The 25,825-nt window shown below is 45.2% G+C and overlaps 1 protein-coding gene across 1 annotated transcript; it reads left to right on the top strand.

Moving 5' to 3' along the window:
* Positions 1-2,870: 2,870 nt before the first annotated feature.
* Positions 2,871-19,977, top strand: FBXO32 (F-box protein 32; the record flags this gene model as incomplete). The annotated part of the gene is made up of 8 exons (XM_010186553.1): positions 2,871-3,008; positions 4,730-4,779; positions 5,452-5,544; positions 12,032-12,125; positions 13,031-13,215; positions 16,865-17,047; positions 18,525-18,668; positions 19,345-19,977. Coding segments are annotated over 8 exons (977 nt in total), but the record flags the coding sequence as incomplete, so codon positions are not given.
* Positions 19,978-25,825: the final 5,848 nt, after the last annotated feature.

The following is a 25,825-nucleotide window of genomic DNA, read 5'->3' as shown; positions in this document are numbered from 1 at the left end:
CCCAGGCCTGGTGTGACCCCAAAACTCCCGGCGGGGTCCCAGGTCGATTGGGTACGGAGGCTGTCCCTCCCCCTGGGAGGCCGGGCCGTCCTGCGACTGTGGAATGGAGTGAAAAAGCGAGGAAAAGGTGAAAACTCGCTGGGTCTCGGCGCTGTGCCCTCGGGGAACATCGCTGAGCGACTCTGGGGGGCCTTGGAGGTGTTTTCCCTTCCACCTTCTTCCAAAATCAACCCTTCCTCGGGCTTCCCCGCTCTCCGGCTGGAGAAGGACGATGTGTCTGAAGCCATAAATCTTCCCTGGGCCATGAGTAATGCACCTTACGTGCCGCTTGACTAATCTGGGTGCAGAACAACAACAAAACCCCCAAGATGGTGAAGCACCGCGGCGCTGCGCTGTGCGGGCAGGAAGCGTTTGCAGCGGCGTGGGCGTAATGGGCTCTGGCCAGATCGCTCCTGTCAAAACCAAACTTTTCTCACAGCTGCTGCTTGTTTTTTCAGCTGTGCTCAGTCAGGTTTGGGTTTGCTGTGACTGGGCTGAGGAGTGCCCATGACAAAAGAGACTTGGAGCAAATGGGGATTTGCTGTGAACTGCTGCATAGATGTTACTGGGCGAGGAGGTTTATGTAGCAGGTCTTGGTCTCTTGCTCTCTTTTATGCAAGCTGTGAGTAAAAATCAAGTTTAGAATCCAAAGCATCTGATTTGTAAATAGGTAGAAAAATACCTGGCTGGTGGTAGTGTGATTGTGTTGGGAATACTGAGTTTGGCACAGATTTATACATCCCTTCTCCTGTTTAAAAAGTGAAGAGGTGACATACTGTCCCTGGTCTGAGGTCCTTGCAGTGCCAGGTCCTGATGCTGAACTGTTCAACCTGTCGAGGTGCCTTGGAGAAGCGTGTGGAAACCTGGCTTTTAAACAGGGGAATAATCTGCCTCCTGTACTGGAATTCATGTGCTGCTGTTGTTTCAGATTACAGAGTCATTCAGTAGGAAATCAACAGGCAAGAGGGTGCTGCTGACGTGTAAGATTTAAAGCAGACCTGTCTTGTGCTCTTGGGCTTGGATTTTGCCACTGCATGGGGCACGTTAACCTGGCCTGTCATTGATTTTGTGCAACCTAGATAAAATACGAGTTTGAACATCTCAAAACTGCTCCTTCCTTACTGCCATACTCTGTTCTTGGGTTTTGATGCCCCAGCAAAAAGCAGGGATGGGGAAAATGTGCAGCTGCAATGTTCTGCTCTCAGGCTTAGGATTTTCTGAGTCAGCCCCAGTTGGTAGAAGTGTCTGGTTCCCCAAAAGCTGCTGTGAACATTGTTCACCTGCATTGCTGCTGCTGTTCCTCTTCTGCAGGGTTGTGGTGGAGCCTGTGAGAGTGATGCCTTCCCCACAGCTGTGATGCCCTGCAAAGGGGGACATGGAGCAGGAAGGGTGGCCTGAGGTTTCTGGTGTCCTGAAACTGGGGGAAGTTTCCTCTACCTCTAGGGCCATGTGCAGATGCCAAACCAGAATATGCAGCTGGAGGAGGTCTGAGTCCCTCATGGAGCTGAATTGTCGTGGTTATTTGACTTCTGCACATGCTGGTGGTGGCTTGGCTGTGCTGACAGACAGTGAACCTCCCTGTCCTGGCTCTGATCCTGTTTATCAGCAGGGGGAAACAAGGAGCCTTGTCCTGCAGGGTTCATTTCTCTGCAGGAGCTGGTGCTGATCAGCTGTTGGAGGTGTGAGTTGGTAGGATGCTCGGGTTATTTTTTTTTTTAGGCTAAGGAGTGTAAACACGAGGTCTGTAGAGGAAGCAGCCTGCCTGTGTAAGGGTCCTTGTGGCTGTCACAGAGGAAGCTTTGCCCAGCGCTGCGAGACGCAGTGCCTCTCAGTTCTCGCCAAAACTGGGGGTGTCCTAGACCAGTGCTGGTGCAGCGAGATGCCTGGGACCCTTCTTTCAATCTAGACCTGCAGAGAGCCATCACCCATCCCTTGTGAGCTGCTAGAACAGTTGGGGCGGCTCTCTTTTGTTGTCCTGGATGCACTGCGGGTCTCCTGCCAGCACCTGTGAGGCTTCCAAACAGCTCCTGTGTGCGGGGGAAGGGGGGGTGGGGGGGGTGCTACAGAGAGCTCCTGGTGGCTGCTGCCTTCCTCAGCCACCCCTGGGATCTGCACCACGGCTCTGTGGCTGCCCGGAAGCTTCTCTGTTTCGTATTGCTGCTTGTTCTGATGATTTGCAGGTCTGCAGGACGTGGAGACATTGACACACAGCCTCTTACAGATAGTCTTTCATTGCTCTCAAAGAAAATAAGGGCTTATAGCTCCCTTGACTAATAATATAGTTACAGCAGAGCTCTAGCAAATGCGGAAGATGGGCAGTCTTGGACAAGAGGTCCTAGCTGTTCATTTGTACAGTCACTACAATGTGAGGTTTGGAAAACCACCAGCCAAGTGAACCTCAGCTGAGCTTTTCCTGTAAGCTTGAAAGAAGGTTTTGTAGGGACTCTTTTGTTAATAAATATTTTGAGTGCATATATATATGTCCTCAGAGTTGTCTAAATATGCCTTGCGTAGAAGTCTGACTGGCTCAGAGGAATCTACCACCTACTGTAGGAGGATATGGTGTTAAAGATGGAAACAGGTTGAAGAGAGGAAAAGAATTCTGGCCAGCACTAACTATGCAAAGTGTATTACCTGCTCTTGTCTGTTATGTGTACCTTAGCACAGAAATGAGGCACCAGAGGCTTGTTTAAAAATAGGGATGCAAAAACTGCATGCAGATTTCTGGAGAGCAGCCTGCAAGGAGGCAGCTTTGGAGCTCACAGTGAAAACCTGTGTATTTTCTCTCCTAGCAAGAAACATAGTGTTCAGCAGATAGCTGAAATAAACAGAATCATTGCTTTGTGTCATTCACAGCTTTTGTAAAAAGGACGATCACAACAAAGAGAATCGCTTCAACAGCCTGAACTATGATGTTGCTGCCAAGAAGAGAAAAAAAGACCTGCTGAATAACAAAACCAAGATTCAATGTAAGATGTCTGTTTGGGCTTTTCTTTAAATAAAAGTTGCTGCAGGAGAATGGAAAATGCTTCGTATCAATGGTTTTTGCACAGTGCACAAGGAGTCTTCCAGAGTGTCTCAAAGGGCTTTGCGCCCATGTTTGACCTAAGTAGAGAACTTGGATACAGTTTAATGTGAAGATTTATGCCCCTGTTAGTAATCCCTGCTCTGAGGAGTTGTGCTTGTTGTGTTCAAATTTTTGTCATTTGTGCTTGTCAGAAGGAGGGTAATTTTTTCCTATGGTACATTCAAATGAACCAGTTCCAGTTTTTTTCCCCCTGTAGACTTCCTTGTGCACAACAAGCTAAATTTATTCTTCCTTCCATATGCATGTTGAGCACTAATCTACATTACTGGAGGCTACAAGCCTGAATGTGAGCTCTGATCCTATCTCTGTGTGCGGAGTGCATGAAAAATTAAATAGGATTTTAGCTCGCTCAAAACAATGGGAGGTTTGAAGTATTCCCATATGCTCAGTGAGCAGGCGGGGTCTCAGATGGCACAATGTGGGGGGACTCTGGGGAGCCTGCAGGGACAACAAGGTCTGCGTTGGTCCGATTGCGAGATAGGTACTGGAGTTGGATGTGAAGGCTACAAATGTAAACATACCCAGAGGAAATAAGTTACAATTCCCACACTACTATTAGCTCATTGTGCATCCCCCAGGATTTTGGAAACTGATGCGAAAAGCTGGCCCCTCTGTGCATTCGGTTCTCTGAACAAACAAATGTTACCATGACAGTTTTTGGCTGGATTTTGCTGTGACCTACTATTTAAAAGTGCTTGATGCAGGGTCTCTAAGTCTGTAACTGAGTCTGGGTTTGTCCTTGGACTCTCAGTACCAGGCAGGAGTACATTACCACATCCTTGGGTGGGAAAAAAACTCTAGGGGCACAATATTTCATTTAAGGAAAGGAGTCCAGCAGTATGGGGAGAAGAGTTCTTATACTAGCTGTTGATTTGCCAGTATGTGGTGGAAGAAGGGTCCAAAGGCCATGTGGAAAGGAGAAGGGGATCGAGCAGCATAACTGTTGTTATAGTAAGGACTCTTCTGCAAACCAAGTTAGTGGTGTGTGGTGAGTACAAGGAAACTATTTTGGGGAGTGAATGGGACAACTCCCATTTCTGAGAGAAGGGAGGGACAATTGGAAATAAGAAAATGCTGGTCCCAGATAGGTTTGGTTTTTTTTCTTTTTTAGCAAGTTAGCTGCAAGCCAAGTATGCTCCTTTGAGCCTGACCTCACTGCTAAAAGCTCTCTCCCACATGCCTGGTGTCTCATGACATTTTTGCTCAACTTCAAATTTGACATTCAATCCCAAGCCTGTAACCAAGGTAATGAATAGTTAATAAAATCAATAACAAAACCTGGCTGTCAGCCACACTCACTGTCCTGGGACCAAAGAAGAGGAGGTGCTATGGTATATCTGTTGCTGGTAGATTAAACATTTAACAGCTTTGAGCTGTGTCACTGAAACAGAAGCCCTTTCTAAGGCTCAGGGCTGCAGTCTCGAATGAAGCAGTGTGAAAACAAAGCTGCACAGCAAGTTGCTAGTTTTGGTTTCAGGTGGGGTGGTGTAAACACAAAATAACTTCATTTGCACTAAAAGGGTAGTAAGTCTCTTGAACGGAACAGATCCAGCCCTCTTTGAGGTAGAAGATTAACTGAGCAAAATGTCTTTGTCCAAACAGATTTCCACCAGGAGAAGTGGATCTATGTTCACAAGGGGAGCACAAAAGAGGTGAGTGCCTCCGTGGGTTCTTTGTTCCCTTTTCTACTGGTTTGGGTTTTTCTTCCAAGCAGTGGAAGATCCTGTGCTGATATAAATCAGCAGAAGCTCTTGAGATAAGCGGAAGATCTAGCTTGTGATTTGAATTTCAGTAATGATTTTAAGCCACAATCAGGGAGCCAGGGCTTGCTGTACAAGGATCTAGACATGTGTTTAAAATATTACTTGTTTGCTTCCCTCAGTTAAAAAAAACCCAGCCATTTGCAGCCCAAGCCATAATACTGTTCTTGGCTTTCACCCAGTACAGTCCTAACATGGAAAATCATTGGAATTCATCACAATGGCTTGCTTGCAATCACGGAGAGAAGTGGCTGTATGAGACCGCTCTGAACTCACACTATATGTTGAACCCCAGGAATGTGTCGCTCATTCTCACCCATAAAATCATGAGTTATGAGCAGAGCTCCAGTCACTCTTGGGAAACCACTGTTATCTACATTGGGCTATGCCCAGTCTTTATGTCAATGTGTGGCTCTGCAGCAGACAGGCCTGCCTTCACCCGTGAGCTGGTCCCATGGTTTGTACCAGTTAGCTTTCTAAATCATGTTGCCTCAGGTCACGTCGTCTTGGTGCTGTTTGGACTCCTGTCTGCCAAAAACTGACCCAGGCTGTTTTTTCCTCTAGCGCCATGGTTACTGCACCTTGGGAGAAGCCTTCAACAGACTTGACTTCTCCAGCGCTATCCTGGACTCCAGGCGATTCAACTATGTTGTGAGGGTGAGTGAAAGGCCAGGTTTTATTCTGCTGTGATGGTGATGGAGGCTCTGAACTGAGCACCAGTGGGGTGGTGGGAAGCACGGGCAAAGGAGTGAGGTCTGAGCATGCAAGTGTGGGTGTTGGGCTTTGCATGAAATAATTAATGGAAGTTGTGTGGGCAGACCCCAAAACCTCCTCTTTGATCTGTTAAATTGGAGAGGGAGGGAGGTGGTGGTAGTGTAGAAGATGGACTGTCTTTAGCCTAGCCTTCCTCCTACCTTTCACTGTGAAATTCACTTCTGAAACCCAAAAAACTTAGCTTCTAATTCCTGACTTCTCAGTTTGCTTTCTAAGTGGGACTCCCCTAACTGCAAAAGGAGCATGGGCTCTCTGTGGAAGTTATAGAGCAGTAGGGACCCCTTTGCAAAGGAGGCTCCAGCTCCATGAGGGCTGTGGAGCTTTGTCTCCTTTGAAGTGATACAGGAGATACTCTGGGGAGCTGGATGTTTTGGGAATGAGAGGATGGGCTGAACCTCTTGGGGGCATTGACCTTAACTTCCGTGTTAAGGATCATGGTTGCTTTTAATCCTGTGTGACTGGCAGTGGTTTCAGTGGGTGAAGCACTTGATTAGTTCTGACACCATTAGTTGTTAAGAAGAAGTCATAAGCCTCAGGTTTCCAATGTTTTGTCTTTGCAGAACAGATCAGAGCTTCCCTTTTGGCCAAGGGGGTGGTAGCAGTTGGTAAAGTTCCTGTCCTGAGGGCTGTATGTTTATGCACATGTGATCTGCAAATTGATCTTGAATTTCAGAATGCTTATCAAGGTTTGGAATTCAATAAGCTTAAAAAGATCTGTTATTAACTTGAGGCTGTTTATAAACAGCTCCCTTTCATACCTTATCAGCAGTTGATCAGTGGTGAGGCACCAGCTGTTCAGGTTTTAGGTTCTGGGGCAAGCAGCACTGGTATTGCTTTCCCTTTGCTGAGTCAAATGTCATGAAAAGTGTCTTAAGGAAGAAATGATCTGAGCAAGTTCACCTTGGTTTGGTCACCTGTTGTCTAGGTGACAGGGAGCCTGTGAAAACCTCTCACCCTGGGAAAGGCACAAGCATTGAGGGTGACTGCCCACTTGCTGTGCAATCACTTGATGTCCCACTGTAGGGGTGGTGGCAGGGGTTGGGGATGATGGGAGAGGCAAAGTGGAGTACAAGTCCATAGAAACTGTAGCTATCTTAGCTCTGCTGATCCAGGTACAATTTGTTTTCCTGCTTCTGGAGAGAAGGTGAGCACCAGCATGGATACTGTGTTCTCTGATACTGGATATATATATGCACATACCTATGTCTTCTTCAGGGGGATTCCTGTGGGAGGAACAGTTCATGCCAAAGCTATAACCCTTTAGTTAAATACAGAGGAGGAAAATAAAACTCGTATTTGGTGCTCCAGAGAACTTTGGCAGACTTTCTTTCTTATGCCAATGAACAACTCCAAAGACCTCTGCTAAGCATGGCCTCAGATCCTGCTGTGCTTCTGCTGCTCAGCCCAATGTGATGGGTGTCTTGCATGGGACTGCAATGATTGAGCAGAAGTCCCGTTACATTTTTTTGAAGACCAAACTCAAGTTTCAGTGAAGTTGGTATGGTCTGGGTGAGGAGGCCCAGGCTGATCTTCTTCCCTCTTTTTCACATGAGGACTTCATGAAAGCATCCCAAATGGGCTGTGTATCCAAAATAGCAGTGTTCTCTATGGAAGTTGTCCTTGTTTCAACAAATTACACCTCTTCTGAGCTTTTACGAGTAGTTTTTCCCCCAGTAGTTTTAAGGATACTGCAACTACTGAGAAGTAAGAATTCTAATTCACCCTCTCTAATTGAGGCTGACTTGTGGCTTGGCAGATTAAAGAAGATATTAAACCTGGTACCATGGATCAGATATAAAACTGACTTCTTAAAATGAAAGATGTGTATCGGCCAAGTCTCCAGTGGGTAGTAGCTCATAAAATGCCTTACGTGCCAGATTTGCTCATGAAAAGCTCAGCCTAGGTGTGGATCTTGTTTATGGTCCTTTGCAAATCGCAGGTCTCCTCGAGCACACAGATGAGCAATCTGTCACATGGAAAATGCCTTGAACATTGGCAGGCAAAACACTTTTCCCTTCCCTCCTCCTTGTTCTCTAGTTCTACCCATTGCTCAGTGTATCTGATTAATGTCACACTCTTTAGTTCATCAAGCAAATGCTTTCCAAGGCGGGAAGTTTAGAGTTGGAGGCTGGGGGAGAATATGAGGATGTCTGTAGGGGAAGAAAAGAGAGAAACAGCTGCAGGCTTGGGATTCTGCTGGCAACACCCAAACTCGCCCTATAGAGAAATCAGCCACATCACTGCTGGTAGAAAAATGGGCTTTCAGGCTGAATATCAACTTGCCTTTCACAAAGCATTCCTTCCTGAATTTCTCTGAGCCTCAGTGCTACAGTGTTTTCAGGTCTGATTTTCATACAGAAGTGTTTGCTTAAGATACACCCAAACTAAGTTCTTGGGTTCCTAATGGTACACTTATAAAATGAGCACCTCCTTCAGGGAAGGTGGAGGCCTGAGCTGCAAGAAGCTTGGCAGGTATTTTTAATGGGCAAATGCCATCAGCTGTAGCCAGTGAGTTCCTGTAGCTGAAGCGGAAGAAACTTTCCTCCAACATCAATCCTGTCCTGACAGTCTGCTGATAGAGCACTTGAAGTGCTACGTATAGGTATTGGTGCCATGACTTGCTGATCTCTTAAGCTATAGCATCTACCTGCATGTTACAGGACAAAAAGTTCTCTTTTTAGAGCTTATGAGGAAGAGTGTGACTGACCTGGAGGACCCAAACTGTTCTTGGTGTTGAAGCAGTCCTGGTTTCTCTGGTCTTACAGATTTAATGAAAAGGCTGGAAGCGTTCTGTAAGCATAAGTAATACAAGCAGAGACAGAAGTGCCTGCAGCCCAGAAGTTGATGGTTCTCATTTGGGAACACTTTGTTCGGATGGCAGTGAGGTTTTGCAGGCTGCTTTCTTTCAGAAAGATTTGTCATATGATGGTTGTGTAGTCAGGTCTCGAGGGAAGGTGCTGTTTCTGATCATAAAAGCTTAGGTCAGGTTAAGCTGCATGGGCACAGCTCTTCTGGAATAATGTGATCTCAATAGTGTGCAGCCTGCTCAAGTAGACTCTTAAATTTGTTTCTTAAGTTTTTATGGCAGTTAGCTCCAGGAGTCCTGGATTTATGCTGTGCTGAAAGAATATCAGCTTGATGCTGCCTCATGGAGATCTGTCAGCACCTGCGCTGTAAATCATAACTCGCCTTGCTCTTGCTCTACCTCCCAGCTGAAAGCCAATGTGACATTTCAGCAACAAAGTAAAGGGCTGTGAGAGCAAGAGGGGGGCTGGAGGATGAATTTTTCATTGCCTTACATTTCTCTAAGCAGTCCAGATGTGAGGAGCCACATCCCCAACCAGAACAAGCTTATAGATCTCCACAGCGTGCAGTCTAGTTTCCCTGTAGCTGGTTTGGGGTATTCAAAGGGAGATTTACATGTCAGACTTGTGATTTTTTATTGTTACAAAGCATTTCCCTTTTTAAGGCAATATTATACCCTCCTGCTTGGTGCAGCAGGCCTGCTGCAGATTTTTTGGCTCTTGTGTGCTGTAAGCCCCTGGCTGTGGGTTATTTGGGGCATGGCTTGCCCGCACACCCCAGTGTTGAACCCAGACGGTGGCAGAAGTGCCACCTGGCTGTACCTTGTCTGAGCAACACTGCACAGTAGTCATGGGTGCAGAGCAGTGGGTTTGGCCTTGAAACAGGGCCCTTTCTGGAATGCAATCACTTAGTGGTTTTGAAAAGCAGACCTTTAAAAATTGCTCTTAACCTTTCCCTGTGCAGTCTCTCCTACCATCTGTCCCTCTCAGTTGAGCATGGGCTAGACTTAATACAACTGCGTTGTAACACATGCTTGCAGCTCTCCGGCCTTTTTACCCCACTCAGCATTAATCTGAAATCATCAGTCTGCTTTTAGTCAGTATTATGCAAGTGGCAACATTGATTTATTTTGTATAATGCTGTAGACCCCGATCTGGCAGTCCATTAGCTGAGACCCTACTCTGCTGGGTCTGTGCCAGCAGGAAAAGACCCTCAATGCACTGGATCGTGTGGGGTGTGGATGAACTATATTGCTTACCTGTTTTTTTGTGTATTATATGAGCCCAGAAGAATAAAAAAAAAAAGTCTTTGGGTTTGGAGGGCTCACCCAGCGGTCCCTGGGGAGTGGAGTAGTCCTACAAGTATTCACAACATAGTTTTCATATGGAATTTCATCCTGTGCTTATTGCTGCAAGCGAAGGGGGGTGACACGTGATATCCGAACTGGTTCACTGAACATAAATTGAACCTTGATAAACACAGACAAGGCGAATTTGAATCTGTTCCTTTGGCTAAATTAATTTTTGTACCAATTTAACATTCTTGAGGGAACTGTGATTTTTATCTGTGTATCTCTTACAGATCAGCCCTGGTCTGTAGCTCTTACAGTATTGCATTACGTGATACTTATCACTGGGCACATTTTGGCGTTTTCAGTAACGGCACAACATTGCTAACACCCAGCCTGGAGGGAGCTGTCTCTGTGCCAGTTCCAGAACGGTGCAATCTGGAGACAGCAGTTGTTTATGCACAGAAGAGCTGATCTGGGTGCATGTGTGGCTCATGTACAGATGGAGGCTGGCAAGTTGATCACTGTAATCAAAGGTCTGAAGACTACATAGTGTAAGCAGAGTATTACAGACTACTTTGGGATGCTGATTTTTTTGGTATACTTATTCCTCCAGTATTTAAAAAAATGTAGAAAAGACATTTAAGAAGTTTTATAAAAGCTCTTGCAAGCTGCCTTCTTCTTAATAGTATTTAGTCCTTGTTGTCTCTGTTTAGCTGATATAGCAAGAAGATCCACTGATGCTTGTGCACCAAATACTACCCAGCTCTTCTTCATCTGTTATTTCCTCCAAAGGAGCCAAGAAAACAGGCAGCCTGCCCTTCACGGGAGTTAGCACAGGTCTTTTTCTTGTTTTGTTTTGGTCATGTGAGGTGCAAGGTATTAATAGAATGTAAATTCAGAGCCATCTGATGATGATGATGCTGGCCTGGAAATTAAATGGAAGAAGAGACCGGTCACTCTGAGCGACTTCACTGCTCCGAACTGGCAGTCACGTGCCTGAGGGGAGCAGAGCAGGCAAATGACTGCAGCAGTACCTCTCCATGTGCTCCACACTTCATGGCAAGCTGCCGGTGACTTTTTGTATACATTCCTGTCATTCTTACAACAGGGCGAACAGTTCAGCTCATGACTTATCGAGTCTTGTCAAAAGCCACCTTAGTTATTCAACACAAGTAGTTGCACCTTCTCTGGGCTCCCTGTGGTGCCAGCAGTGGGATACTGTGTCTGCAGATGATAAAGGATTAATAAGCCAGTCATGTGCTAATGTGTTGATTGATTTGTAGCATAAAAGGTTTTTCCTTTCCTTTCTAAATTAAAACAGAAGGCTATGTACATCCAAAACAAATGGGCTGACACGTGGCCGGTCTCTGTATTTATATAATGTTGGGGGAAGGGAGGAAGGCTTGGAAGATCATGGGCCACATGTTCTGCAGAGCATGATCCACAGAAAACTTCCACAGCTGCTCTCATGGTGGGAGAGAGAGGGCATCTTCCCTGTGGGAAATGCTTCCTTTAGCGACTGCTGCCCAGATTCAGTGTCCACCTCATACACGAGTAGGGAGATCAGTGGTGGGAAGCAAATCTCCACTGAAAGTAAAAGTGAGATTTCCATTAGGGGAGGTTAAGGAGACAAAAAGGACAAGCAGGGAAAGGGTTTTGGTGTTGCAGCTGTAAGAGCTGAACAGGGGAGGAAACCTTGGGGGAGTAGGGGTTTGTTGGGAGGAAGGGTTTGTTTTTAATATGGTGCTTAATTTTTCTGTTGTGGTGACAGCCCTCTGACAAAACCCATGCAAACTAGGAGTTTGACGTAAATTGTGGAGTCTGATTCTCATTAATGCCCCATCAATAATATCCCCATCCAAGCAGGCATTTGCTCGTGTTCCCTTATGACACTGCTTGTTTATGCCTCAGTGAAGGACAGTGACGTTGGCTGTTCGATGTTCCCTCGATGTGAATAGAGGCTGTCACTCTGAGCACTGCTCTGTGGTTTCTCTGCATCTCTGAACCATGAAATCATTTTGTTGGGGTTTTATTCCCCCCTGAAGATCATTAGAAGGCCTCTTTATTTCCCCCCAGCCCTTTCAATGTGGGTTTAATTATTTGGCCTCTGTCGTCTCTCCCCTTTGCATTAGTTTGCTCTGTTGATCTGTCTCCCTTTTATTTTTGAGCAGCAAACAGATCCCTGTACTGTTTTGCTGTGTCATGTGACCAGGAGTTAAGATTAGAAAGGTATCTCTGCGCTCTGAGGCTCAAAACTTCTATTTTTATCCACAGCTGTTGGAGCTGATAGCAAAGTCTCAGCTGACGTCACTGAGTGGCATTGCCCAGAAAAACTACATGAACATTTTGGAAAAAGTGGTGCAGAAAGGTAAGAAATGGAAACAGTGAGGGGGAGGAGAAGGAGACTGATTGAATCTGGTGTGCTTGGTGTGAACCACATCCTTGAGAATAGTCAGGCAGTGTGAGAGGGATGAAGAGAGGCACCATTGCTTATTTTAGTGCAATTCTATTTTCCCTCAGTGAAGGACTGGGGGAGTGGGAAGAAATGTCTGTATTTTGGTAGGTATCTGGGAAGCAATTCCTCCTTCTCCCACTTCCCTTGCTGCTGCCCCTTCTGCATCCTACGGAGTCTTATTTCTGACTGCAGAAGAGATGGCTGCTGCTGCTGCTCCTGCCTCCAGCCTGGCACATCTGCAGTCCCTGCTGCTGCCTTGTTGCCAGTTCACTGTATGATCAAGTGCTCTCACTGCTCCAGAGGAAAGGAAAGCTTGAGGACTTCCACCACTTGGGGCTGCTGGGGGTGCGAAGTTGCAGTTGAGATGTGCCACTGCCCTCCCTGATGCTTTAGCTCTGGCTGAAGCTGGGGAATCGAGTGCTCTGTTCGTGTGTGTGTGTGTGTGTGTGTGTACGTAATGAGTAAGGAGGTCCTGAGCTGTCTCCCTGCACATCAGCTGGGGTGGATGGGGAAGAGGTGTGCCTAGATAACCTCTTGCATGTACCAGAGGGGAAAGCTGGTGGGTTGCCAGCAGCTGGAAGTGGGAAGTGCTGCAGAAAGGGCAGATACCTCATCTCCTTATCCTGGGAGGATCTCGTTCCATCTGCTGTCTAACCTGCCCTGCCTGTCTAATGTTTCAGTGCTTTCCTCTGAAGTGTGCAGGCTGGCTCTCTTGGCCTGTGAGGTTACAGCAGGTAACATGACTTGCCTGAGAAACATGTAGATTCAGAAAAGGATTTGAGCAGTTCGCATTTTTAACCTTTTCTGTTGCTCCAAAGTCCTTGAAGATCAGCAGAACATCAGGCTAATACGGGAATTGCTACAGACCCTCTACACATCCCTCTGTACTTTGGTTCAACGCGTCGGCAAGTCTGTCCTGGTTGGAAACATCAACATGTGGGTGCACAGGATGGAGAGTATTCTCCACTGGCAGCAGCAACTGAACAACATCCAGATCACCAGGGTAAGCACAACCCCTGCAGGCTAAAAATAATGTGGCTCCTTCATGAAACCTTCTCATGTAACAGCTCCCACTTGGGTGAATGCATCCCACTGTACTCCCCGTGCAAGCACAGATTGCTCGGGAAGGACCTGGAGTTGCCAGAATAACTGGGTGCATTCCTAGCATTACTTGTGTCCCTTAATGCAATATCAATGTACACAACCTAGGATCACACTCACTGTTGCTGATTACAGACTGTGGCTTGACTCCTTAATGGCCACAAAGTGCTGTGTGAACAGAGCTGGGCAGGAAACCATCTCCCCCTCTTGAGAGTCTTCAGAGATTAAGCCTCAGTAAGAAAAGTCAACTCAGTCTTTCTCAAACTAAGAAATTGCCTTCAAAACTTGTTTATCAGATAATTGAGGTTTACAGATTACACAAATCTGAAAAAGAAATGCAAATTTCCAAATAGCTGCATAACTTCATGCTTCCCGGATGAAAATATCAGTGATTCTTCCAGAAGTCTGGAGCTGCCTGCTTCAGCCAGATGAGTCCTGCTTTCACAGGATCTGTATTTTCAGCAGGGTTTGTGGAGATGGGAAAGCTGCAGTAGTTGATAAATTCCTAACCTGGCTTTGCATGGGAATCAAATCTGAACTTGCTCAACATCATAGTCATGGAACAGTTGAGGTGGAGGGGACCTCTAGAGGTCACCTGGTCAAACCCCCTGCTGATGCAGGGACACCTACAAACACTTGTCCAGAACCACGTCTAGGCTCTTCTTTTTTTCCTTGGATGGATACTTACTCAACTGAAATGTTAAACCTTTTCCCCAGTGCTGACCCCTGTGTTGGTGTGCCCCTTGTAGACTTTTCTGCAGTGAACTTGACTGAAATTCCCACTTGGGCACACCAAGGCATGGCCTAAGAAAATATAAAAAGTGCCTTTTTTTATTGATGGGTCAACCAGAGAGGCATTTGCAAAAAAATGAAGCAAAGGGCCTGTTTCCATCATTTTACATGGCTGTGGTGTCATGGAACACCAAAAACCAATTTCCAGTCCTTCAGTTAAAGTAACAGGCATCATGACACAGCAGAAGATGAACTCTGAGAGGTCCCAGGCAGCTGAAGAGCAGCAGTGCCTTATCTGATGGTGGTCTCTGCTTCACCTCTGCTGTCCCTCCTGGTGCTGAGCTTTTGGGATGGGCTCCCTCTTTGTCTTGCAGGGAAAGTACGAGCTCTGCCGCAGGCTGGCTCCTGGGGCACAGCAGGTGTGTGAGCTGAGGAGGTGCCCTGTGCCTGGGAACTGCCAGGGTTGGCTCCATTCAGGTATCTGCTGCCCTGAGTGCACCACAGGTCAGGACATGCCTCCTGCTGCTCAACTCAGTAGGACAATGTGAGGTTTTTCCCCCTCTACTTTAGGGACTCATAAAATACAGATGAGCATTTCAAAGAACTCTGCCTATCTAGCCAAAAGTGCATTGAAAATACTGCTTGTGAATGGAACTGCCTTTTATATATACTTACACATAGATTTACAGACATCTTTCTAAAATAAAGAGAACAGATGCAAGCTTGCAAGAAAAAAAAACTCACACCACTGAAGATAACGTGAGGTCAAGCTAGAACAAAACTAACTGAGTTGAGAGGAAGCAAGAACAACCCCAGCTCTGTGCAGCCAGTTGCTTACAGTGCACTATGTGCTTCTGGTGTTTCTAGGGAGCTTGGGGGAATGCCTTACAAGAGCCAAGACCTAATCCTTTTAAAAATGAAAAAAATAAAAAAAGAACTTGTAAAATATTGTGTGTGCTAGAGCTGCTTTAAAAAAAAAAAAACCCTGTCCAGAAAATGACAGCATACTGATCTGCTCTGATCTAATCTGTGTTCTTTCTCCAAAAAAAGTAATGTTTGAAAAGTCCTGGAAAGGAGTACTGAGGGAAAAGAAGTAGCAGATAAGTCTTTGGCCTTGACTTAGAAAACCTGTAAGGATTTGCTTGAGTCACACTGGTTTCTTCAGGCATAGGACATAAGCATAAGCTTTGGGGTTTTTTGACCCAAGAGCCTGTTGTGCTGTAGTGAAACCTAAATGTAGAGAGAGCGCAGGAGAGCGCAAAGGGCAGGCTGGGAAGCAAGATCAACGGGAGGTGATCCAAGGCTCCAGCGCATTCTTCCTACCCCAAAATATGACCTCAGTTCACACTGACGGGCAGGGATGCCAAGTCTGAACTTGCGGATTGTGCCGAGGAGGCTTCTTCATGTAACCAGGCAGTGTGCTTACAGCTTAACTCTCAGCATGCAGCATTAAAGCTGTCATTGGAAGAAATGTCCTCTGGAAGTGGCAGAGATGGTTCTCTTCTAAAGGGGTTGTTTCAGGCCTGTCTTGTTGATGAAAATGGCCAAAAATGATGCCTTAGTTGTAAAGCTGTGGTCCTTGGAGACACCAGGCAGTTCTGCATGGTCCTGAGCACTGGGGCACTGAAGGGAAGGTGGGAGCTGTTTGTGGATGGACATACTTATTGTGCCCATGGAGTTTTACATGTGATGGGATGGCTCGAGGTGGAGCTGCATGGTTAAAAGCAGCCTCGTGCAGTGTTCTCCTGCTGATGGCAGTCCGCGTGCTGCTTATTTGAAATAGTTAATAGCCCTGCCAATTGCAAAATGGGTGCTGTGACTCTGCAACTTAAAATAGCAGCATCTCTATACAGGATAAATGATCAACTTGGCACATCTGTCTGACATTGTTTCTTTGTTGGGGCCCAATTCTAAATGCTGCTGTTTGCCTTAATAAGGCTGGGGCTGGTTTTGGAGCAGCTGGCGCCTGTGTTTCGGTCTTTGCTGATGCCTTGGTTCAATGCATGCCTTGGACTTCCCCTGAGTTCAGGACCCAGTGGTCCATGGATCCATCCCAATGAATCCGTTGTGGTCAATTTATCCTGAAGCTGTGCCACCATGTGGACTTGCAAAACAGTCCTGGTACCTGTGTAGACCAGGCAAAGGTGGATGGGCAGTGAAGGTGGCTTTTGGCTCCTTGGTGTGGCTGAACAGCCTAGAAAACCATGGCTGCAGCTGATGGGAAAGGGACAGATCCTTCAGGTGTTTAGAGGAAAAGTGAAGCTTGCCAGCAGTGACCTGGGAAGCCACACAGGGAAAATCCTGCTGTGGGTAATCATCAGCCACTGCTGTGGTTACAGCAGAATCCTGTGATGACATCAGCTAAAACACATCAGGAGAGCATGAGATTTCCAGCCATGTGTATAACAGGAGGCTGAACTTGTGAAGTAATGCCCATGGCCCTCGTGGTGGAGAGACCTGGCTGGTTAAGAGCTGATACCACAACATAGCCAATGTCCTGCTGCAGTGAAAGGTGGTGGTAGTGCTTCTGGGAGCAGTCTCAGGAGTATGGATGTGGGATGGATGAGAAGGAGGCTTGGACTGCAACTCTGCTTCTAAATACCATAGTACAAATACTTGTCCTCTTCCTTGAGGTTATCTGAAACTGTTCTGGGGTAGGAGGTCAAAAGTCTCTATGTAAAATGTTTCTGTATTCAGAAGAGGGAACTGCTGCTTATTCTCTGTGAAGAGCAATGCTTAAAAAGCAGTAACTCTACTGCAATCTTGAATTGCTTGGGTTTCCAGCTTCCTCTGAGCTCAATTTTGTCTGTCTCTTCCAGCCTGCCTTTAAAGGAACCACTTTCACAGACCTGCCGTTGTGCTTACAACTGAACATCATGCAGCGACTGAGTGATGGGAGAGACTTGGTTAGCCTCGGGCAGGTGGCCCCTGACCTGCAAGTGCTCAGCGAAGACCGGCTGCTATGGAAGAAACTCTGCCAGTACCACTTTACGGACAGACAGGTACAAGGAGGGATGCCAACTGTCATCAGTTGCTTGTTGTAACCCACTAGCAAGTGAACGCGCATAGGCAGGACACTTGTGCTTGACCATCTCTTGGATCTAAGGGCTGTGCCGCAAGCTGATAATACAGGCTGGCATGAGAATGGCCGTGAAGATGATTTATATAGAGGGTTTTGCATGCCACAGCAATGACTCCTGAAACAGGAACCTAAGGAATTAGTCATATGGTGAACTTCTTCAACCCTAATCCAGCTGGTAACAACTGCAGGTTACGCAGTTGCTCGTCGCCCCACGTGTGCGGGGAAAATGTGCAGGAAGGCTCCAGCAAACACCCCAGTGTCCCAGGGACTGTCACAGAGATTCTCTGTGGATGCGGTCCGTGAGTGATGAGCTGTACTCTTTTGCCCTTTAGAGCAAGAAATCCTCTCTGAGCTGTTTGGTGAGTGACAGGATGGTGTGTGGAAAAACAGCCCTGCTGCTACTCATGTACCTGTGTAAACATCTTTGGCCTTTTGCGGGCTGGTAATCATCTGGGGTCTTCTAAACAAACAAAATTTCTTCTCTGTTTACGGGTGAATGTCTGGGGTGTTTATACCAGACCTCTGTGCTTCAAGGACCACGTGCCAGGTTTCTCTGCTGACTTGGTTTTATTTGTTCATTCTGGATCTGACTTTGGAAGCGACTCTGGGGAAGTTATTTCTATTAACAAGTACATTCGACCCTAGTCTCTGCAACTAAAGGAGCCATAAAAGAAAGGCATGTCTGTCCAAGCTAATGTGACAAACACTGACTCTTGGAGTCAATGCAGAAGCAAAATACTTTAACTTCTGAAATTAAATGCAATTCTACTTGCTGTCCTGCCAGCCAGAAACAGTGGCTAAAGTAGTATAAAATAGTTCCCAGGGCTTTGGGCTTTCAAACAGCAGTAGTCTCTACAACTACTGAAAGGAGGTTGTAGAGGGGTGGGTGTTGGTCTCTTCTCTCAAGTAACAAGTGATAGGACACGAGGAAATGGCCTCAAGTTGCACCAGGGGAGAGTTAGGTTGGATATTAGGAAAAATTTCTTTACTGAAACAGTGGTCAAACACTGAACCAGGCTTCCCAGGGAGGTGGTGGAGCCACCATCCCTGGAGGTGTTCAAAAAATGGGTGGATGTGGCACTTTGGGATATGGTCTAGTAGGCGTGGTGGTGTTGGGTTGATGGTTGGACTTGATGATCTAAGAGGTCTTTTCCAACCTTAATGATTCTGTGATTCATGAAATAGGAATAGACCTTGATAATGGTATTGCGTGAGGCTGTTGCCATCAGGAAGCTGGTTATAGCTGGACATTCAGAGCAGGAGTTTTCTCAGTGTTACCAGGAGATTCTAATGGGACCAGCAAGGGTGATGTTTACACAAGGAAGGAAATAACATTAGTTGAAGAGGAAAAAAAATTCATTTGATCTGCTACAGTTTTGATATTTTTTTTCTTTAAGATTCGCAAACGGTTAATCTTATCTGACAAGGGACAGCTGGATTGGAAAAAGATGTACTTCAAGCTCATAAGGTGTTACCCACGGAAGGAGCAGTATGGTGACACACTGCAGCTGTGCAGGCACTGCCACATCCTCTCCTGGAAGGTATGTGGTGCTGGTGGGACAAATTCAATTGGGGCATGAGCCATGGGGTGCTCAGTGCTGTTTCTGATTGCAGCTGGTTTAGAGTGCTGCAGTTCCTCTGCCTGCGTAACCTACAGTTTTCTTATATCTCAGTCCTCCCTCAACCATTAAGACCCTATCTCCTCTGCACTTCAAAGACCCCATCTTCTCTCCATAGAAGAATAGTGGCCATCAAGGCCAGAGGGGAGGGAGATGGGCATACTCTGAGATAATGTAGGATCATCGTAGCACTGCCACCGATGATGTGGAGGTGGAGGTCTTGGCAGCAGGATTGACTGGAACAAGAGCTGATGGTTACAGAACAGCCCAGGACAAAAATCTGCTGACTACTGCGTTCATATCCAAGGCACATCTCTGGAGTTAAACTCCTGTAGATGATGGTAGTCTCCAGCCTCTCTTCCCTCAGAGAAGAGGGGAACAGAATGAATTGGATCTTTGCTGGTTTTAATTCTCTTGACTTGCCAGTAGCCCCTAAAATCTAAAGCTATGTGCTTTGACAGGAGGAGAAATATTATTTGGGGCTCTGCTCTACCTGTTTGCAAGTGGAACACCTGGCAGAGGGACAGCGCTAAGGTGACTGATGCTCTGGCACCCTTTCTGCCGCCTCTCTAAATGGGGTTGTTTTCTCCTTTCCCAGGGCACCGATCACCCCTGCACAGCCAACAACCCGGAGACCTGCTCCACCTCCCTTTCACCACAAGAGTTTATCAACTTGTTCAGGTTCTGAACTCAGGTCACCCTGCTTACATGATTCTTACAGGACACTTTATGCCACCGAGCTTGGACACTCCATTTGTAAATAGTGTAAATATTCATGGTTGTTCGAAGCTCCTGAGTCGAGGAACAAAAGGATCTCAGAGATGAAAGGTGAAATTGCTCAATGATGTGCAGCACTTAAGGAATACAGACTTCCATAGGACTGGTGTATAAATGCAGCATGTTGTACAGAATCCCTTTTTTATTATCAGAGTACAAGATACAGGGCAAAAAAAACCCCTTAATTTTTTGTTTTTAGAAGTTAAAAATGAATTTGCCCCACAACCATTTGAGAACTCTTTTTGGTTTGTTTCTAATACAGAGAAAGCAATATGAGGCTAGGACTGTTGGAACTGTTTCTCCATCTGGTTTTATTTAGCATACATATTTATAAATATGGTGTTTAAAAATATTTATGAAAAATATCCCTGTGACAAGTTTAATAATACTTTTATGTTTTTAAAAAGGACACATTCTGAAATGCTTAGGATAGCACTCTAGCCTACTTGCAAAAAGTGAATCGCACCATACCACATTCTACCTCTAACAGATTGAGTACCTTTCAAACAAAAATCCAGTGTACAATGTGAACTTTTGTATTTTGTACCATGATTTAAAGGGAAATGTTTGTGATAGGTAAGCATTAATACAGATAAAGATGCTTACTCTTTACATTAGTTTTCTTGCTCTACTCAGTGCTTGAATGCCTAGATGATAGGCACCATATTAATACCTAAGACTTTACTCCATCCTCTTTTAATTTGTTGGTTTGATGAAAGAGTAAGCAAAAGGGAAAAGAGAAGCCGCAAGGATGAAGTTTATCTAAAAGGGAGGAAATTCTATTATAGAGAAACAAAGGACTGGATTTAATCTCAACAGTGTAAATGTGTATCAACTCCACTAGGTTAACTGCACTGGTTGAAATCCCAAGTGAGGTTAGGATCTGGTTCTTCAAGCCCATGTTTTCCCAATTTTCCAGCATATTCACTGCTCTGTATTCCCACTGCTGTCAAATTCAGAGCTGGTAAAATACAGGGAGAACTGGGCTGTTGAATCATGTGAAATGATGCGGGTTTTATTCACTGGAAGACTGGCACCATCGTGTTTAATTTCAGACTACTGGAGTTCAGGGTGATGAGCGAGACAGCATGATGAAATGGGTCAGCATTTTCCTAAAAACAGCACTGAAGACTGGGGCAAGCAAGGGATTTCCAGCATGGCACGTGACATCTTTGGTTATTTCTCTGTGCCAAGGAAATGGCAAAGACCCAGCTCAGTACCTTCCGCTTCCAGTGCTGGCCTTCTTTATGGGATCTTCTGACAGCAGCCTAGAGTTAAATTTTCCATCCTGTGGCGTAAGTGGCCAAACTTCTGTAGCCGTGATCTGGCTCACCATCTGCGTTGCGTACAATGCTTCACTTTTCCCTCTGGTGGAGCTGGAAGAATCCAGCTCGTATATAACAATTTGAGAACTTGCAGTGGAAAGTTGTTGCTGTTTGCTGGTAGATTTCCTGTATAGCACTTTCTCTGTGTGATATAAACAGGATACCTCAGAAGGGTAAATAGTGGGTTGTGTGTGACTATGTGCAAAGAATTGTGAGGAAGAGGAGTACTCAGGACAATTCAGGAAGAACTACTTGAGTTAATTATTGTTAAATATTCTGTTCCTTTTTTTACATTTTTGTAACTGACTTTCAACACTTTTCTGCAGCTGTTTATATTTTAAAAAAATTGACAGTATTTGCATTTTTGCAAACTAAATCACTTTGCATACTCTTGCAAGAGATGCAAAAAGGGAAAAAAGCTGCCTCTAGATGGAGCAGAGGGGAAGGGGGAAGGAAGCCTGGGAAGGAGAAAACCAGGAAAATGCTGACAAGAACTGCCCTTCTCCTGCTTTGCAACAGCAAATCCAAGCTTTTGCTCTTCCAGAGAGCTCTGGGAGCTGGTGCCACCCTTCGCTGTGGCCCAGAGCTTGGCACTCTCCAGAGATGAGGAGAAACCACGTGTGGGATAGGGAGCTTTGTCTTGGTGTTTATCCATCGGGTTGGCTGCAGGTGGAAAGCATGAGCCTGCTGGTTGAACTGATGTCAACTGAAAGTGATTTAAAAGCTGTTTCCTTGGAAAAATGAACTTGTGCTAGTTTGAGGAGATGTTTGAGAGTGAGGGAGGCCAGTTTCTGTTTTCATTCCTGCATTGATGGCAGTGAGTAGACAAGGCTGAAATCTGGCTTGGTGAATGAGAACATTAAGGACAGAAACCTGCAAGTGAAGTGAGGGAAGCATTGCCACTGTATTTGGAGATTCCTGTAGCTCCTTTTCCTAGCAGTGAGAAGACTGTTCCCTCTTGGTATCTTCTGTTTCCAGCTTTGACTTGGAGCTGGTTTATTTTGTAGTCTTGCCTCTGCCACCCATAGTGAGCCAACCTGTAGTGATGGGGAGGCAACAGTATTTCGATATGAAATGCTGGGGGTTCTGCCTAGTCTGAATCTGTGCTTAGCAGATGACACTTATCCACTGTGAGAGTGTGGTGCTGGGTAAATATTAAGATCAGATTTTAATCTGGCCTAGCACATTCCCTGCACAGAAAATGCCCGTGTTAAGCTGCAATTTGGGAATGTCTCAGCAACAGCCATTGCCTCTACCAGCCCTTCACTGGTCTTGAGCAAAGATTTTATTGTATGTCCTCTGCCCAGAGAGCATGGGTCATGCTGACAACATATTAATGTGCAGCTGAGGCTTCTATTTATAAAACTCATTTTTATTAGTGTGTTTTCTGATGTCTTTGCACTGTGTAGATCTTAAAGGGTCAAAGTGCTGAAGGTGATTTATTAATACATACAGACACTCGTGTGTTGCTCGTGTGAGATCCTGGTGTGTTGCTGTCGGTGTCCAAAGCAGCAGAAACCCAAGCGGCAATTATACTGGAGAACAAAACGGACTAAAGAAAGAAACAGAATAAGCCTCATTCAGTTACTGCCTCAGTCATCGCCCTCCTGCTGCAGCAACTGTCAAATAAGACCTGGGTCTCTCTGGGGTTCTCATTGTTTCTGGAGTGGCTGGTACTGGGAGATATTATGAGGAATTCAATACTCTTGTATGTCAAACAAAATGCTGTTGCATTCAAATACCTTAGTCTGACCACGTATAAACAAAGCGATCAGTATTTTGGCAATGCAGAGGCATCTGCTTAGCGCGGGATGGCAGAGTAACAAAAGCAACCATGATAACAGGGGTTTCCAGACAGGACGGTGTAAGGCTGCTCTCATGCAAAAAGGACCTCTTTATTTTAGGACAATTGTGGCAGAGCTGTTGTGAAAGGAAAACAGATTTTACATGTATTTTGGCAATAGGACATTCTTTTCAAAGGACATTTCACCTTCCAGTTAGTTGATGTGTTCCCATTAGGCATGCATCAGTTCTTACACTAGGAAGGAAGTTGTTTTCTCTCTTTGGGGTTTTCTCCTGCCAGCATATCCAGGTAAATCTCAGAGGATGTGTTAACCAGTGCAACCATGTAGACTGTGTTGCTGGGAAGAGGAAAAACAAATCCATGCAGGGGAGGGGGCTTAGGAAGGGAGAGATCCCAGAGATCGCCATTTCCACTTTCTAGGAGAGGCAGGTATTTGGAGTTCATCGCTTCAAGAGGCACAATTTCAGCTGTACATACCTTAAGCCATTTATACTAACTATGGTATGGTAAAGTTTGATCATAAAACGTGTGCACCTCCTCTTATATTGTTTTGGTTTCTTTTTTTTTTTCATTGTGGGAGTTTCTAGATCCTTTTATTTTGTAAAGTGATTAAGAAGACTTGTATTGTTCTGAAGATGTTGCTTTGTATGTAAACATTTAATTGCACCCTGCCACTTTCTGTATATGAGTATCTTTTTATTATTTTTCTTTGCCCCTAGGTTTTGAACTGTTTGTGTTCGCATTTCTGTTTGACTTCAATTACTCTTGCAAAGCTCTCACCTTCTAGAACATATGCAGATACTAAACCAGCTTTTCCTGCCCAGAAAATTCCTTGGCCCTTAGTAGCTAAAATTTGATTTAGAGCAGGAACATTTCAAGTTCTGTTATGTAGTTCATAAATCAGATGTGCTGTTCCATGCTTTTCTCCTGCTCAGTACAGCAAATCAGCATTGTCTTCTCAGGTTGTTCTTACAAACCCGTTACACAGCTTCCCCACAGATCAGCACTTTGCCAAAAAGTCATGGCTTTAAATTAAAATGCCACTCTTCCCAGCTGGCCTGTTTGCAGAAACATGGACCCCATGGAGCTGATGGCTGATCAGGTCGATAAAGACTCCCTGATACAAGGTTTGGGACTCTGATGTTCTGCTGGTGCTGCTTTTCTCAGCTCATTGCAGGTAATGATGCTTGTGAAGGGCTCTGAGGAGGTGGCAAGGTGTCCACAGAGCTGTCAGCATGTGGCTGCCAGGCTGTGCAAGTGTCTTTACTGGCACCTGATTTCTACCCCACGGCTTCCTCTGGTGATTTCATTGATAGCAAATCAGCTTTGCAGAATCTGGCCCTAGGGAGAACAAATCCATCTTGTCCTTGGCACATGCAGTGTTTAGTACATTAATGCCTTGAACACCACAGAGATTCCTCCTCCATTGACCAAACATTGCTGCTTTTCCTCCTGGGAGGGCAACTGAGGTGGAACTCGCATTTTTCTTTTTTAATTTTTTTTTTTATTTTTTAGCCATCCTGTGCTGTACAGAATGCTAACAGGTCAGCTACCAAGAGAACATTTTAATTTGAAATAGCAAATATGCTCATGTTTAGGATCTAATTTACAGTAATTATAAATATCTACTTATATATGGAAGAGAGCGTGTGTTGTATTTTGTTTTTCCTTAAAGTTGTAACTAGAAATGATACGAAGTGAAAGGCATCCCTTGTATAATAAGATTTCTGTTTAATATTATTGTGTGGTTAAAATCCTTCCATTATAAATTTGCACACTTTTTTCTTCTTCCCTTGCATGTTCAAGTCTGATTTTTACAGCTGTTCTGTGCAGACAGTAATGTATTTTTGTAAAACATTTTTGACACTGAATTGCAATAAATGTTCAAACAATGTGAACCACAGAGTTGGTTGTCTCATTGCTTCCAAGTTGGTGACCTTATCAACCTCGAGCTTCTAGCATCTGTAAGCAAAGACTTCTGCAGGAACATCCAGAACTTGGGTTGTTGTGGCAGTAGAATAATATCCTGGGTAGAACTGTTGCTTCATTGTACCACAAAGGAAAATGAGCAAGACCAGTGCTCCCATGGAGCTCATGCTCACAAATCTGTACTCTCCCAAAGCACAGGAGTGATGGTTGCCCCAAAAAAGATCACTCATGCTCACACTGGTCTAGCTTCAGCTCCAACTTGTGGCTTACAGAAGTGCTGTTTTTTCTGGATATTTTATCGAGGTTACTTTGATTTTTGTCTTTTTTCAGTTACAACTGCATCTGGTTAGTCAGGACTTGCAGCAGCCTGACCCGGGCTCCTGCTCGGAGGGAATGCGAGTAGGAGCTGACTGAAGAGACTCTGAGTAAATTGAGGGAAACCAGTTGAAAAGGCAAATGAAAAAGTGTCCCAGTTCGGAACAGGAGACGTTATCATGGTAAAGCAGAATGACTTGCCTCATGAAAACTGCCAGCTATGAAAATAAGCACAAAATGCAGATGCTTTGTTTTTAATTTAATTTGTGCTGTCATGTAAGGTGTGTTTAAGTTGTTTCATAAGTCTTTTTGTAGTTATGCTGTTTCTCAGGAGTATAGTTGGGGTTGTACCCCCAGGCACAAGTCTCTGGAACCATGAGGCAGCCTACAAGATCACCAGAGACTTTTTAGCACTGTTGTTAAGATACATTTCTTACTCAAACTTTCTTTGAAAGTACTCAATTTTACTTATTTTAATGGACTAAATCCTTTATGGGGAATATTTGTTCTTTTTAGGAATGTGTTGGGTGGGTCTGCGAGGTCTCTGTAGTCCTTCCCATTTTCCGGTTATTGCCACTAACACCTCCAGCCCAGATAGATGGTGAGGCAGCCTGAAGCATGCTTGATCAATGATAACAAGTCATCTCCTCTAGAATTCCTTGACGTGTACTCACTGTTATGTCTTAAAATATGATAAAGAAGGAGAATTTGGGCAAAAGACACTTTGAAAAATACTTACACAACAAATATTAAGATTACAACTCTGCTTTGCTCCAACTTTCTCTAATCTTCAGTTCAGTTCTGCCTCTCTGCTTTACAAGGGGTGTGAGGTAGACCACAGTTAACCATGTAGGAGGTTGCTTTATTTCTGACAAAACCTTAACTGCTCCTGTCATCAAAATTGCAGAAATGGGAGCGAGCTGTTTTCT

The sequence above is a fragment of the Mesitornis unicolor genome, unplaced genomic scaffold (assembly GCF_000695765.1).
Source record: "Mesitornis unicolor isolate BGI_N332 unplaced genomic scaffold, ASM69576v1 scaffold33776, whole genome shotgun sequence".
NCBI lineage: Eukaryota > Metazoa > Chordata > Aves > Mesitornithiformes > Mesitornithidae > Mesitornis > Mesitornis unicolor.
This window is presented reverse-complemented; position numbering and strand designations above follow the sequence as displayed.